Here is a 16,310-nt window from a genome sequence, read left to right as displayed (position 1 = left end):
AAAACTAATCAATAAGCTCCCAAGACCTAGGCCTCAATACCCTCATTCTAGAGTCAGTCATTGACCTTGTTAAGTTCTGCTATGGAAACAGAGACTTCAACCCAACTCGTCCACGCTGACCAAGCTGCCCACCATTTGCTTGCACTGGTGAATATCCCTTCAAGTCAAGTCAAGTCAAGTTTATTGTCATTTCGACCATAAGCTGCTGGTACATTACACAGTAAAAACGAAACAATGTTCCTCCAGGACCCTGGTGCTACATGAAACAACACAAAACTACACTAGACTATGTGAGACAGCACAAGGTTACACTAGACTACGTAAAACAACATAAAAACTGCACTCGACTACAGACCTGCACAGGACCACATAAAGTGCACAAAACAGTGCAGGGTAGTGCAATAATTAATAAACAAGACAATAGGCACAGTAGAGAGCAAATTACAATATAATAATAAATGATGTAGATGTCAGTCTAGACTCTGAGTATTGAGGAGTCTGATGGCTTGGGGGAAGAAACTGTTACACAGTCTGGTCGTGAGAGCCTGAATACTTTGGTACCTTTTGCCAGATGGCAGGAGGGAAAAGAGTTTGTGTGAGGGGTGTGTGGGGTCCTTCACAATACTGTTTGCTTTGTGGATGCAGTGTGTGGTGTAAATGTCTGTAATAGCGGGAAGAGAGACCCTGATGATCTTCTCAGCTGACCTCACTATCCGCTGCAGGGTCTTGCGATCCGAGATGGTGCAATTTCTGAACCAGGCAGTGATGCATTTGCTCAGGATGCTCTCAATACATCGTCTGTAGAATGTGGAGAGGATGGGGGGGGGGGGTGGCGGTGGGAGATGGACTTTTCTCAGCCTTCGCAGAAAGTAGAGACACTGCTGGGCTTTCTTGGCTATGGAGCTGGTGTTGAGGGACCAGGTGAGATTCTCCACCAGGTGAACACCAAGAAATTTGGTGCACCAGATCCTGTCCAGATGCCTGTCTAAATGTCTATGAAACGTTGCGGTTGTATCCGTCTGCTTCCACTACATCTCATTCCATTTGCCCACCACCCCCTGTGGAAAAGCCTGCTTCTCAAGCCCCCTTAAAGAAAGACCGACAGTGACAGGACCTTCTCCCTCCATCCCCATGGTATCACACAATCTAAAATGAAAATCATCTCGGTCAACAGAATCTGTACAAGAGAAGTTCCTGTCACTTGACCATGAGCACCAGTTGTCAGAAAGATCACAGAATAGAAATGGCCTTTCAGCCTACAACATGCATGCTGGTCTATCTATCCATCTACACTTTTGCCATTGCCTATATTGATCCTTGGTCCTTCTGTGCCTTGCCTATGTAAGTGACATAGAAGCATAGTAGTTAGTGCAGCACAGAAGCATAGTAGTTAGTGCAGCACTTTATAACGTCAGCTGTAAGTTTGTGTTTCAATCCTTTCCACTGTCTGAAATGAGTTTGGTACATACTCCCTGTGGGTTCCTCCAGGTATTCTGGTTTCTTCCCACTTTCCAAAGGTTAGGTAGTGGGTTAGTTAGTTGTGGCTATGTTTTATTGGTGCCAAGAGCACAGTGGCACTTATGGGCTGTCCAGCATAAGCCTTGCAGATTTGATTTGACACAAATGACGCATTTTACTGTATGTTTCGATGTACATGTGACAAGTAAAGCTAATCTCTCAGAGGGATTGTATCTGATTTCACCACCAACTCTGGGATTACATTCCAAATATCAGCCTCTGTGTAATTTAGAAAAGGGTTTCCCCTCAGATCCCCTTTTAAACTTGCTTTACTTACAGCTGCAAAGGGTGAGATGAATGGATGTATTTGTTCCAATTGAGCAATTTAGTATTGTTTCAGAAACAACGTGGAAGTGTTGCTGGTTGCTACTTAAGAAGCTGTCGCAGTTGAAACACAGCACATCCCACAACAACGTCAGTGCACTGACATGTTTTTCTTTGCATTTCTATAAATAACATGGCAAGCCGTGGGACATTAACTGAGGTGCAAATCTGGTTCTCATCTTTCTGATAACAGTATTTTAGGAGTCATGGGTCTCCAACAGCAAGTGAAAGGATTTTTTCAAATGTGAACAAATTCCTGACAGTTGACACAGCTCTTGAATCCCACAGATGTCTTTGTTTTTTGTGGGGAACTCTGTAAATGCTATAGATGCTGTGTATAAGGTTTTTACGTTGATGCATAAAATTCCATATGATGTGAAACTGATACGGTAAAGTTTGGTTCATCCTGCCGGATTTCTGGACTGCAAAGTTAAATGGCCAGGAGTAGAATCGAAAATAAAGATAAAACATACAGTACAATACCAGAACACAGTACAGGTCCGTTGGCCCATGATGTTCTGCTGATCTTTTAATCTACTCTAAGATTAAGGTCAAGGATTACATCTGCAGCTTGCTACCACCCAAACTGGACCCCTACAATTCGCTTACCAACACAACTGATCGACAGATGACGCAATAGCCACTGCTCTACGTAACATCCTTACACATCTGGAAAGGAAGGATGCTTATGTGAGAATGCTGTTCTTGGACTTAAATTAAAGGCATCTGTTAGTCTTGCGAGACCATGGATCTGTGCCTGGAAAGTCTTCACTCTCCAGGGTGTAGTCCTGGGCAAGGCTGTATGGAAGACCAGCAGTTGTCCATGCTGCAAGTCTTCCCTCTCCACGACACCAATGTTGTCCAAGGGAAGGGCATTAGGACCCATACAGCTTGGCACCAGTGTTATCGCAGAGCAATGTGTGGTTAAGTGCCTTGCTCAAGGACACAACACGCTGCCTCGGCTGGGGCTCGAACTCACGACCTTCAGGTCGCTAGTCCAATGCCTTAACCACTTGGCCACGTGCCCACGCGTTCTTGGACTACAGTTCAGCATTCCACACTGTAGTTCCATCCAGGCTGGACAAAAAGCTCAGAGACCTTGGCCTTGACCCTGCCTTGTGTAGCTGGACCCTAGACTTCTGTCAGACTGCCAGCAGGGGGTAAGAATGGGCTCCCTTACCTCCACCTCTCTGACTGTCAATACAGGAGCCCCTCAGGGCTGAGTCCCCTCCTTTACTCCCTGTAAACCCATGACTGTGTCACCACCCACAAGTCTACTCTGCTGATTAAATTTGCCGACGACGCTACATTGATTGGCCTTATCTCAAACAATAATAAGGTGGCCTACAGGGAAGAAGTCATCTCCCTGACACAGTGGTGTGAAGAAAACAACCTCTCCCTCAAAGTTGCAAAAATGAAGGAGCTAGTTGTGGATTACAGGAGGAATGGAGACGGGCTAACCCCTATTGACATCGATGGATTTGGGGTTGAGAGGGTAAACAGTGTCAAGTTCCTTGCCATCCACATCACTGAGGATCTCATGTGGTCTATGCACACCAGTTGTGTAGTGAAAAAGGCACAACAGCGCCTCTTTCACCTCAGACGGTTGAAGAAGTTTGGTATGGGCCCCCAAATCCTAAGAACTTTCTACAGGAGCACAATGGAGAGCATCCTGACTGACTGCATCACTGCCTGGTATGGGAACTGTACTTCCCTCAATCGCAAGATTCTGCAGAGAGTGGTGTGGACAGCCCAGTGCATCGGGAGTTGTTAACTGCTTATGAATCAGGACACTTGCAAGGACAAGTGTGTAGAAAGGGCCCGTAGGATCATTGGGGACCCAAGTCACCCCAACCACAATCTATTCCAGCTGCTACCATCCGGGAAGCGGTACCGCAGCATAAAAGCCAGGACCAACAGGCTCCGGGACAGCTTCTTCCACCAGGCCATCAGACTGATGTTGAGTGTACCTTATATACATTGGCTGTTCTATCTATTATAAACTATTATAAATTACTATGGTTACACACTGCACATTTAGACGGAGACGTAACATAAAGATTTTTACTCCTCATGTATGTGAAGGATGTAAGAAATAAAGTCAATTCAATTCTGTTTGATTAGTCTAGCCCTTCCCGCCCACATAGGCCTCCAGTTTTCTACCTAAGAGTCTTTACCTATTGTAACTGTTTTTTATCTGAGTTTTAACAGATTTCATAAGTCGGAAGAATGAGACATTTTGTTAGAAGCAAGAGGGTAGCTGTGGCAAGGCAAGGTCCACTCAAGGAAAGAGAACTTAAATGAGTCTAAATGAGTACTTTTCATCATTATTCACCAAGACGGAGGATGTGGATGGTGGTGAGATCAGGGAGGGGGATATTGATAAGCGGCTCCATCATGGGCACTAGCCTCACCAGCATCAAGGGCACATTTAAAAGCGACCCTGATCACCCAAGACATGCCGTCTTCTCATTGCTACCAGAGCCTGAAGACACACTCAGCATTTCAAGAACAGCTTCTTCCCCTCTGCCATCAGAATTCTGCTTGGATAATGAACCTATGAACACTACCTCTCTATTTTTTCTGTTTTTCCACTGCTTATTTGATTTAAATATTTAGATTTCCAAACATTCACTTTCAAGGATTTATGGGTCTCTTGCCAGATCTCACTTTGTACTGCACTCCTCAGTGCCCTACTACTCACCATACAAGTCCTGCCCTGGTTGGTCCTCCCAAAGTGCAACACCTCACACTTACCTGCATTAAATTCCATCTGCCATTTTTCAACTCATTTCCAAACATTCATTTTCCAAAAAAATAAATGTTACAGAGAAGTTTTTGTATTTCATTAAAGAAAGTTACATGTAAGTAATAGACCACTTTTCAAATAAAAATGTGATATCTTTGTAGGTATATAGCCCAGTGCATGATTAAACAAAGATAGCAAACAGGAAGCTAATGACATAATGAGCTGAATGACCTAAACTGTAGAAGGAATCAAACTGGACAAAGGACAACCAATGAGCTGAATGACCTAAACTGTAGAAGGAATCAAACTGGACAAAGGACAACCAAACTAAAAGCTGAAGGTGTTGCAGGTGTGACAGTTTAACCTTCAAATCAATTCTTACACCATGGGAAGAGTGAGCTTAGCAACAAGGCACAAGGTGGTCATCCTGCATCAACAAAGTCTCTCCCAAGCAGAAATTTTGCAGCAGACAGGAGTTTCGAATTGCGCTGCCAAGCTCTTCTGAAGAAGCACAAACAAACAGGCAAGGTTCAAGACCAGAAATGCAGGGGTCAACCACAGAAACTGAGTGCAGCAGATGAAAGATACATGAAACTGACGTTCCTTCTAAATCGGAAGAAAATGCAGCACTACTATTAGCTCTGAACTGATAGGAGCCAGTGAAACACAAGTACACTCCTCTATGGTCTTGAAAGGTCTTGAGAGAAGTGGTCTTCATGGAAGAGTTGCTGCCAAAAAGCCATTCCTCCGAAGTGGAAACAAAACCAAGAGACTCACTTACGTACAAAAACACAAGGGCCAGGGTGCTGAGCAATCGGAGCAAGTGCTCTGAACTGACAAGTCAAAATTTGAAATTTTTGGCTCAAACAGGAGGCAGTTTGTCCATAGAAGAGCTGGAGGAGCACTACATGGATGAGTGTCTGCAGCCAACAGTGAAGCACAGTGGAGGTTGCCTGGTGATTTGGTCAGAATTAATGGAACCCTCAGTGCTGAGAAGTACAAGCAGATTCTCATCCATCACACAGTACCATCAGGGAGGGATCTGATCGTTCCCAACTTCATTCTGCAGCAGCACAATGACCACAAGCACACGGTCAAGGTCACAAAGGACTAACTTCTGCAAAAAGAAGGAGGGGTTCTGCAACTTGTGGTATGGCCTCCACAGAGTCCCGATCTCAACGTTATCAAGGCTGTCTGGGATTACCTGGAGAGGCATAAGCAAATTAGATAGCCAGTGTCTGCAGAAGAACTGTGGCAAGTTCTCCAAAATGCTTGGAACAACCTACCAGCTGATTTTCTTATAAACCTGCATGACAGTGTGCCTAAGAGAATTGATGAAGTTTTGAAAGGAAGGGATGATCACACTAAATATTGTTTTGATTTAGCTTTTTTTTAACTGTTTACTGCCCTTTATAATAATTTTTTGATATTTAGAAACTTTTCATTTTATTATTTTGAAACATCTTTGCTTTACAGATTTTGTTTGTGTGTCTAAGAATTTTGAACAGTATTGCTTATGTTTTTATTGTAATTTATTTTTTATTAATATGTATTGCAATGTACTGCTTCCTCAAAACAACAAAATTCTCGACATATGCCAATGATATAAAACCATAAGATCATAGAATATAGGAGCAGAATAGGCCATTTGGCACATTGAATCTGCTCCACCAATTCATCATGGCTGATTTAATCTTCCTGTCAGCTCCAATCTCCTGCCTTCTCCTTGTATCCCTTCATGTCTTGACCAATCAAGATTCTATCAAGCTCTGCCTTAAATATACATAAAAATTTGGCCTCCACAGCTGCCTGTGGCAAAGAATTCCACAGATTCACCACTCTCTGGCTAAGGAAATTCCTCCTCATCTCCATTCAAAAAGGATGCCCTATATTCTGAGGCTGTGTCCTCTGGTCTTAGACTCTCCCACCATAGAAAACATCCTCTCCACATCCACTCTATCAAGGCCTTTCACCATGCATTAAGTTTCAATGAGGTCACCTCTCGTTCTTCTGAATTCCAGTGAATACAGGCCCAGAGCCACTAAACGCTCTTCATATGACAAACCATTCAATCATGTTATCAATTTCGTGAACCTCCTTTGAATCCCTCTCTAGTTTCAGCACATCCTTTCTAAGATAAGGAACCCAGACCTGCTCACAATACTCCGTGAGGCCCCACCTGTGCTTTATAAAGTTTAAACATTAAACCCTTGCTTTTATATTCTAATCCTCTTGAAATGAATGCTAACACTGCATTTGCCTTCCTCTCCACAGACTCAACCTGCAAATTAACCTGTAGGGAATCCTGCATAAGGATTCCCAAGTCCCTTTGCACCTCAGGTTTTTGTATTTTCTCTCCATTTAGAAAATAGTCATTTTTTTCTACCCAAGTGCATGACCATATACACCCTGATACAATATTCCATCTGTCATTTCTTTGCCCATTCTCCCAATCTGTAGCTTCTCTGCTTCCTTAAAACTACCTGTCCCTCCACCAGTTTTCATATTGTCTGCAAACTTTGCAACAAGGCCATCAATTTCGTTATCCAAATCATTGACATATTCCGTAAAAAGAATTGGTCCCCATACAGACCCCTGTGGCAGCCAGCCAGAAAAAGCTCCCTTTATTCCCACTCCTTGCTTCCTGCCAATCAGCCACTGGTTCATACATGCTGGAATCTTTCCTGTAATACCATGGGCTTGTAGTTTGCTAAGTAGCCTCATGTGTGCCCTGAGACCTCATCCTTAATAATCGACTCCAACATCTTCCCAGCCATTGAGGTCAGACTATCTGGCCTACAGTTTCCTTTCTCCTTCTTGAAGAGTGGAGTGACATTTGCAATTTTCCAGTATTCCGGAACCATTCCAGAATTTAGTGATTCTTGAAAAATCATTACCAATGCCATAACGATCTCTTCAGTCACCTCTTTGAGAAGTCTGGCGTGTACACCATCTGGTCCAGGTGACTTATCCTGTCAGTTTCCCAAGAACCTTCTCTCTAGTTATAGTAGCTTCATGTATTTAATGCCTGATGACACCTGGAACTTTGACCATGCTGCTAAGTGTCTTCCACAGTGAAGACTGATGCAAAATACTTATTCAGTTCATCTGCCATTTTGTTGTTCCCTATTGCTACCTCACCAGCATCATTTTCGTGCAGTCCGATATCCACTTAAGCCTCTCTTTTACACTTGGTATCTGAAGAAACGTTTGGTATCCTGTTTAATATTGTTTTCTAGCTGACTTTTGTATTCCATCTTTAAACCTGATTCTGATATTCTAGGGTGTGTTGATATTGAGGAGATGTTGAAAACGTTAAGGTGGATAAGACCCAGAGCTAGATGGAATCTATACCACATCTTACAAACTTGAGTTTTTTGTGGAGGTGATGAAGATGCTTGAGGATAGTGCAGTGAGAATTTATTTACATGGACTTTAGTAAGACATTTGACAAGGTCTTCTATGGTGGACTGGTTCTGTTATTAAGTTGGATATAAAATTAGGTTGGTCATAGAAGGCAGGGCTAATGGAGGAGGGCTGTTCTTTAATCAGTGTCTTGCTGAATGGTGGATTGGGTTTGTTGGATCATTTGGCCCTTCTATTTCTTAATTACTTATACACATGTTTGAGTTCACTCGTGCTCTTCCACTCTGTGTTAAATCCAAGAAAGAATTTGCAACTTTGTAGCTTGGCTTTGAATTTTCACAATACTTCACAGGCAGTGGCCAGTTTTTAAAGTTGGTCATTGTTAGGTGGAGAAATATGTTAGTGATGTGGATTTTCTACAATATATCAATAATGTTTAAAGTGTAAATGGTGGTGGAAACTGACAACTTTGCATAAATGCGCAAGGATCTTGAGTGGGGAGGTATGAAGGGTGTTCTTTTAATTTGTGCTTCCTTTATACTACACAAAACCCAAATGTTTATTTTAGAGACAGATGTGAAAAATGCAAATTGATTTGGTGTGATTAGTACCAACTAATGTTTAATAAAGGGCCTGTTACTGTGCTGAATCTCTAAATAAATACATAAATGGGCCATTCTAATACTCTGTAGTATTGAGCTTAAATAACTGAGGGCTTTGAAAATTTGGATTGAGTATGTCAAACAGCAAAGCTGGAGGTTCAATATTGTGTATTTGTGGTAATTTTAATTTTGTACATCAAATTGCTTCTGTTCAAAGGACAGACCTATATATAGCAGGCATTATCTCCTCAGACTGTTCAGGCACAATATGACTCCTGAGAGATAAAGCTGTAACCAGTTTGTACTGCTGGATGTTTTTTCAGTTTATGCTCATTGGTGGGCTTGAGAGCACTAAGTGGGAATGCTGCTGTGCTCTGGAGCTGCTGTATCGGGTACATCATCTTAGCTAACTTTGGTTGAATCAGTGCCGGCAGTACTATACCTGGTATTAAACCCTGTGAATGTTAGCTGTACTTATACATGTATTCCATTGTGCTATTGGCAAATTTGAGGTGCAGTCTAATCAAAAGAGACAGGATGGCTCCTTGCCTCTTAAATTGAAGCCAGCTGCTAAGTATGTAAAGATGCTGAGAGATGCAAGGCTGGAGGGTGAGGATTGGTGGAGAGGGACTAGCTGGATTATTCTGTAATACAGGCAGAATTCACTTGATGGGCTGACGGCCTCCTTGTAAAAATGCTGAAACCTTTATCATCTTTAATAATGTCATTTAACTTACCTACAATGTGGTTTTGTAGATGATAATACAGAAAAGGGAGCCGATTCAGGAGGTTGAGCAGACAGGCACTCTTGTATATACATGAAGGATGCCCTGCAAGTACCAAAATGTCTGCTCCCAAATGGCTGCCATAAATTTCATGCCACTCTTGGCCATAACTTTGTTTTGCTTTGTCTCATTGTATTGCTGGTTGGTTATTATCTTGAACAATTACGTCTGGATGGATTGTTATTGGGAGTATCTGTCTGATTGATGGACGACATTGATTCTTCATCCTGCCTTTGTTTATTAAATTATTGCTTCTTTACAAGATAGTTTTGTGTCTAGTCAGAGTCCTGTTATTATCCCAGCAAGCCAGAGCTGAATATACTGCATCAACATAACATTCTCTTTTCTCTTCACAGATGAAGCGAAAATCAGAGAATGGCCTTGATGTGCGATCATTGTCACCAGGAAAGAAATTGTGCAAAGGATCTGAATACTCCAGGTACTGACTTAGAGGTTGTATCAAACTCCCGGAATGGGTTACCCTTACAGTTAATTAAGTTCTTGCTGCTTCATTCACTGTCTCAGACTTAGAACTAAAAGAACAATTTGTTTTCATAATCTTCTCAATTCCAGCTGCATTCTGAGTCTGCAACAGTATCATAAATTATTAATGCATCTGAACAGTACATCAAAGATATAATTTCTTATTTAATATTAATGTTCCATACAGTACATCCTGCCAATGTATATTTCCAGACCTTAAATACCTGACTTTATGAGTTTGAATATTTGTCGTTAGGTATTCCCTGTTAACACATGACATTGTCTCAAAGCATTTCATATGATCAATTACCTTAAGGAATTAGATTCAGGTATGTGTTATTAATTGTGCAGCCACACAGTACGGTCATTTTACTTTGTGATAAACTTGAATGGATTTGCACTTGCCCAGCTTTGCTGGTGCTGCACTCTGCTGTTCGATAGTTAGCGACAGCATCAATCCACCATGGCTTTTCAAGCGCTTTCGCTACATCTACAAAAAATGGAATTTTCCGGTAGCCAACCATTTTAATTCCTATTTCCCAGTCCTGTTCTGACGTGTCTACTGTCATGATGTGGTTGGAGGAGCAACACTTCATATTCTGTCTAGATAGTCCTCAACCTGATGGCATGAGCATTGACTTTTCCAACTTCTGTTAATTTTTTCCCCTCCTTCCCTCTTCTCAATTCCCCACTCTGGCCTTTTACCTTTTCTCCTTACCTGCCTCTCACCTCCCTCTGGTGCCCCTCCTCCTTCCCTTTCTCCACTGGTCCACTCTCCTCTCCCACCAGATTTCTCCTTCTTCAGCCCTTTACATTTTCCACCTATCACCTCGCTATCCCACCCAAATGACATAATCAATCACCTTCCAGCTTGCCCTCCTTCCCCTCCCCTCACCACCTTATTCTGGTGGCTTCCTCCTTCCTTTCCAGTCCTGATGAAGGGTTTCAGCCAAAACATTTCACTCCTGTTCACTCCTGTTCTGTAGATGCTGCCTGACCTGCTGAGTTCCCCCAGCATTTTGTGTGTGTCGCTTTGGCTTTTGAAACTTATTTTGATATAGGTTGTTCAGATCTGGAAAGGCAGGATCTACACTTGAGCAGTTTTTACAGTAAGGGCACTTACCTAACCATACATCAAGTTTTAATGAAATCCGTATGCTTGTCACAAGTGCTGCTTCAGTGAGGATGTGGTTACTAATGGAAATGAGCAATGGATCTTGAGGTTGAAGGAGGGTTTGGTCAAGATGTAGGTGAAAAGATTTAGTTTGAGGCATCAATGGGTGTACAGTCAGGGAAATAAAGTTGCACAAGAAAAAGTATTTTCCTGTGTTTTATAGAGTCGTAGAGCAGTACAGCACAGAAACAGGCCCTTTGGCCCATCTAGTCCCATTGATTTCCACCTGGATCATAGTCCTTCATAATATTCCCATCCACATACCTATCCAAAGTTGCTCTTCAATGTTGCAATTGAACCCATATCTACCACATCTGCTGGCAGCTCATTCCACACTCTCACCATCCCCTGAGTGAAGAAGCTCCCCCGATGTTCCCCTTAAACATTTCATCTTTTACCCTTAACCTATGACCTTTACTCCTAGTCTCATCCAACCTCAAAGGAAAAAAGCCCACTTGCATCTACCGTACAGTTTCTATACCCCTCATAATTTTGCATGCGTAATTTTGTTTCTAAGTGATCAAGTCATCTCAAATTCTTGACAGAACATAATGTTGAGCGGTAGGTTCCTCTAGCTAGGGTGTGTTGTACTGGGGATTCTTTATTTTACTGTTAAATATTTTAAGTTATCTGCTCTTTTTGGCTTTTAGTGATATGACAAGAGGCTGAGTTTAGGTAGTGGTAAACATGATGTTCTGTGGATGCTGGAAATCCAGAGCAAGACACACAAAATACTGGAGGAACTCAGTAGGTTAGGCAGCATCTATGGAGAGGAAGGGCCAAGACCCTTCATCAGGACTGGGAAGGAAGGGGAAGGATGCCAAAATGTGAGGGAGGGGGGCAAGAGTACAAGCTGGCAGATGACAACTGAAACCAGGTGAGGGGGAAGCTGGTCAGTGGGTGAGGGGAGGGATGAAATAAGAGGCTGAGAGGTGACAGGTGGAAGAGGTAAAGGGCTGAAGAAGAATGATTCTGATAGGAGAGGACGGTGGACAATGCGGAAAAGGGAAGGAGGAGGAGGGTATCTAGGGGGAGGTGATGGGCAGGTGAAGAGAAGGGGTGAAGAGGTGCCAGATTGGGAAATGGAAAGATTATTGATACCATGGCTTTGTAGTCAGTGAACTGTGATCTGGAAGTTGTAGAGAATTGTCCTAGTTTGTGCCATTCTTCCTGGTCCTATGTGGGGTGAATCTCAGCATTCCTGTGCTATGAGAGGAAAATCTCCACATTTCTGCACCAGTTGTCGAAATACTGGTGAAGTGGGATGCGCAGGATGGACGTTGTTCTGGTCCATCACTCATGCATTACAAGGGCAAGACAAAGTTGAAAGTAAATTTATTATCAAAGTACGTTTATGTCACCATATACAACCCTGAGATTCAATTTATTTTGGGCATACTCAATAAGTCTTTAATAACCATATCAGGATCAATGAAGGATTGCCCAACTAGGGCGTTCAGCCAGGGTGCAGAAGGCAATAAACTGTGCAAATAGAAAAAGAAATAAAGAAATAGTTCAGTAGTTCCATTTAATATCAGAGAATGTTTATAATATACAACCTGAAAATCTTACTCCCCATAGACATTCTCGAAACAGAAGAAAATAAAAACCCAAAGAATGAATGACAGAAAAATGCAAGAACGCCAAAGCCCTTTGCTCTCCCCATGCACAAGCAGCATCAACCCTCCCCTTCACTTATTCTAGCAGAAAGCATCAGCATTCCCACCACCCACCGTACCAGTGACAGCAAAGCCCCCAAGGAGAGACTATGGTCTATAGTACATCAAAAACTAACTGTCCACTCCAACATTTTCGACATCCCACACCCTCTCTCTCTCTCACTAACAAGGGAGAAACAGATACCGCTCCTTCCACAGTGATGGGAGACAACAGTAGCTATTTCGATGTTACAGTCAGTCTGAAGTGTTGCTTTTTATTTCGAGTTCTCCAAATGGAAAATCAGCAAATCGATAACAGAGTGCAGAGCCCTCCGATTGCCACTCTTGCTGTCTTTGATGTTCCGGTTCCTGTTACGCTTCAGTAGGTGACACCGCCGAGAATTTGCGTCCACGGGGCTGTGCAGGCTCCAAAGTTGCCCGACTTCAGGCTGAACCTGGACATACCGAAATGCAGCTGATCGGCAACCAAAAACGGGAACATGCCATCGTGCAGAACCGCAGTTTTTGAGTGTTGCTTAGATCAAAGTTCCTGACAGGATCCCAACCACTCTGAAAAGGAAAATAAAGATTAGAATAGGAAGAATTTAACCGTTTCACTAATGAGCTGGGAGAAGTCATCTTTATCTCCGCCAATAGGCAATAGATATCGAGGACATTTATTACCATAGGTGGGTGTGGAGGCCATATCATTGGGTGTATTTAAGGCGGAGCTTGATAGGTTCTTGATTGGACACGGCTCAAAGGTCACTGGGAGAAGGCCAGGGAGTGGGGCTGAGGAGGGAAAAAAAGGATTAGCCGTGATTGAATGGCGGAGTAGACTTGATGGCCCACTAGTACTACGTTGACTCAGGCCTAGGGGGCTGGGGTCGGGCACGATGATGGACTCTTCACTACTCCTTCTCCCTCATCAGTGTGTTCAGTTCATCTACATTAGCCGCGCCGCTGTCTTCTAGGAGCGTGCTGACCATAGTCTTGGGAGGGCGCCCAGGGTTCATCCTCCCATCCTTGGGCTCCCATATGATGGCTAGGCTGCCAAGTAGCTCGGGGTGGTGAAGACAGTGCCCCACTAGTTGCAGTCTTCTTGCCTCAATTTTAGTGGTGAGCATCGATAGGTCGTCATATGGCCCTAATTCTGCTCCTATGTCTTATGGTCTTATGGACGAGAGGTGAAGAGTCCTTGAATGTGAGTCCATAGGTATGGGAACAATTCGATGATGAGACAAGTGAAGTTGAGTGAAGTTATCCTCACTGGTTCATGAGCCTGATAGTTGGTGGGTAATAACTGTTCCTGAACCTGGTGATGTGAGTCCTGAGATTCCTGTACCAGTTTCCTGATGCCAGCAATGAGAAGAGAGCATTAAATCTACAAAAAGATCGAAACTGAACAAGCTAAATTCAAGTTTTGAGGAACACCATTTTGCTTGGCTTCCATGGATGTTCATGAATGGTTGAATGATAATTGAACTTGAAGTTGATAAGTTAGACTTCTTCGAGGAACTAACAAGCAGGGTGGACAAAGGAGAGGCTATGGATGTCATTTACTTAGATTTTCAGAAGGCATTTGATAAGGTGCCTCACATGAGGCTGTTCAGCAAAATAAAATCCTAAGCTGTTACAGGAAAGATACTGACATGGATAGAAGAATGGCTGACAGGCAGGGGGTATCGAGTGGGAATAAAAGGGGCCTTTTCTGGTTGGCTGACAGTGACTAGTGGTGTTCCTCAGGAATCAGTATTCTAACCGCTACCTTTCACATTGTTTGTCAATGATTTAGATAATGGAATTGATGGCTTTGTGGCAAAGTTTGCAGATGATACAAAGATAGGTGGAGAGGTAGGTAGTGCTGAGGAAGCAATGTGATCGCAGCAGGGCTTTGAGAAATTAGAAGAATGGGCAAAAAAAGTGGCAGATGGAATATAGTGTTGGGAAATGTATGATAATGCATTTTAGTAAAAGAAACAATAGTGCAGCCTATTACCTAAATGGGGAGAAAATACAAACATCAGACATACAAAGGGACTTGGGAGTCCTGTGCAAGACTCCTAGAAGGTTAATTTACAGGTTGAGTCTGTGGTAAAGAAGGCAAATGGAATGTTGGCATTTATTTCAAGGGAAATAGAATACAAAAACAAAAAGATAATGCTGAAGCTTTATAAAGACACTAGGCAGGCCACACTTGGAGTATTGTTAACAGTTTTGGGCCCCGTATCTCAGAAAGGATATGTCATCAAAGAGAGTCCAGAGGAGGTTTATGAGGACGACTCCGGGAATGAAGAGGTTAACATATGAGGAATGTTTGACAGCTTTGGGTCTGTCCTCACTGGAATTTAGAAGAATGCGTGGGGGGTTTTCATTGAAACCTACCGAATGTTGGAAGGCCTAGTGGTGGATGTGGAGAGGATGTTTCCTCTAGTGGGGGTATCCAGGACTGGTGGGCACAGCCTTAAAATTGAGGGGCGACCTTTTAGAACGGAAGTAAGGAGGTTTTTTTTTAGTCAAAGAGTATTGAATCTGTGGAATGCTCTGCCAGTGACTGCAGTGGAGGCCAAGTCCATGGGTATATTCAAAGTGGAAGTTGATAGTTTCCTGACTGGTTAGGGCACCAAGGGATAGTGTGAGAGGATGGGTGTATGGGGTTGAGTGGAATCCTGGATCGGCCAGGATGAAATGGTGGAGTGGATTCAATGGGCTGAATGGCTTATTTTTGCTCCTATGTCTTATGGTCTTATATAAATCACATTTCTCAGTTAGACTCCCATGTAAAAGACATGCTGCTCCTGGGCCCTTTATATTCCCACAATGTGTTTACACTTACTGTCTGAGTCACCAATGATATAATCTCTTCATGAAACACAGCTTAAGAGTAGGTTCCTTGACCCACCGTGACTGTACTGAATATTACCCAATTTAAACTGCATGTCTTCCTGAATATAGTTTTTCCCTTCAATTCTTTCTTTGTTTGTGTGTCTATCTAACAGCCTCTGTAACATTGCTAATACACCTCTTCCACCATTTCCCCTGTGGCAGTCCGTTCCAGAGACCCAGCACAGCTGTGTTGTATAAAAAAAACATCTTGCCATATATGTCTTCTTGAAACTTCTCCCTCTCACCTTAAAACTGTACCTTCTAGTATTTGACATTTCCACTGTGGGGACAAAGACCTTAACTATCTACCTTGAACTCATAATTTTATGAACTTCTGTCAGGTTGCTCCTGAGCTTCTGCTGCAGAGAGATCTGTCCGGGAGAGTCCAATGTGTCCTTGTAGTTAATGCTGTCTAATCCAGGCCATATCCTGATAATCCTCGCACCCTCTCCAAATCATAGAACACAGAACTGTAGAGCACAGGAAGAGGCCCTTGAGCACCTAAATAAATAAATACATACACTACTCTATATAATGCATATTAAATGGTTAATTTAAAAATAGTACAAAAACAGAAATAATTTTAAAAAGTGAGGTAGTGTTCATGGGTTCAATATCCATTTGGTAATCAGATAGCAGAGGGGAAGAAGCTGTTCCTGAATCGCTGAGTGTGTGTCTTCAGGCTTCTGTATCTCTTTCCTGATGGTAACAATGAGAAGAAGACATGTCCTGGATGATGGGGGTCCTTAATAATGGATGCCACCT

The 16,310-nt window shown here is 42.8% G+C and overlaps 1 protein-coding gene across 1 annotated transcript in view; it reads left to right on the top strand.

The window, feature by feature from the left end:
* The window catches only part of LOC140199936 (F-box/WD repeat-containing protein 7-like), a 229,626-nt gene that overhangs the window by 147,144 nt on the left and 66,172 nt on the right, over positions 1-16,310 (top strand). Inside the window, exon 4 of the mRNA XM_072262424.1 lies at positions 9,701-9,783. Coding sequence (XP_072118525.1) covers positions 9,701-9,783 — 83 coding nt within the window. The remainder of the gene's footprint in view (positions 1-9,700; positions 9,784-16,310) is intronic.

The sequence above is a fragment of the Mobula birostris genome, chromosome 7, assembly GCF_030028105.1.
Source record: "Mobula birostris isolate sMobBir1 chromosome 7, sMobBir1.hap1, whole genome shotgun sequence".
Lineage (NCBI taxonomy): Eukaryota > Metazoa > Chordata > Chondrichthyes > Myliobatiformes > Myliobatidae > Mobula > Mobula birostris.
This window is presented reverse-complemented; position numbering and strand designations above follow the sequence as displayed.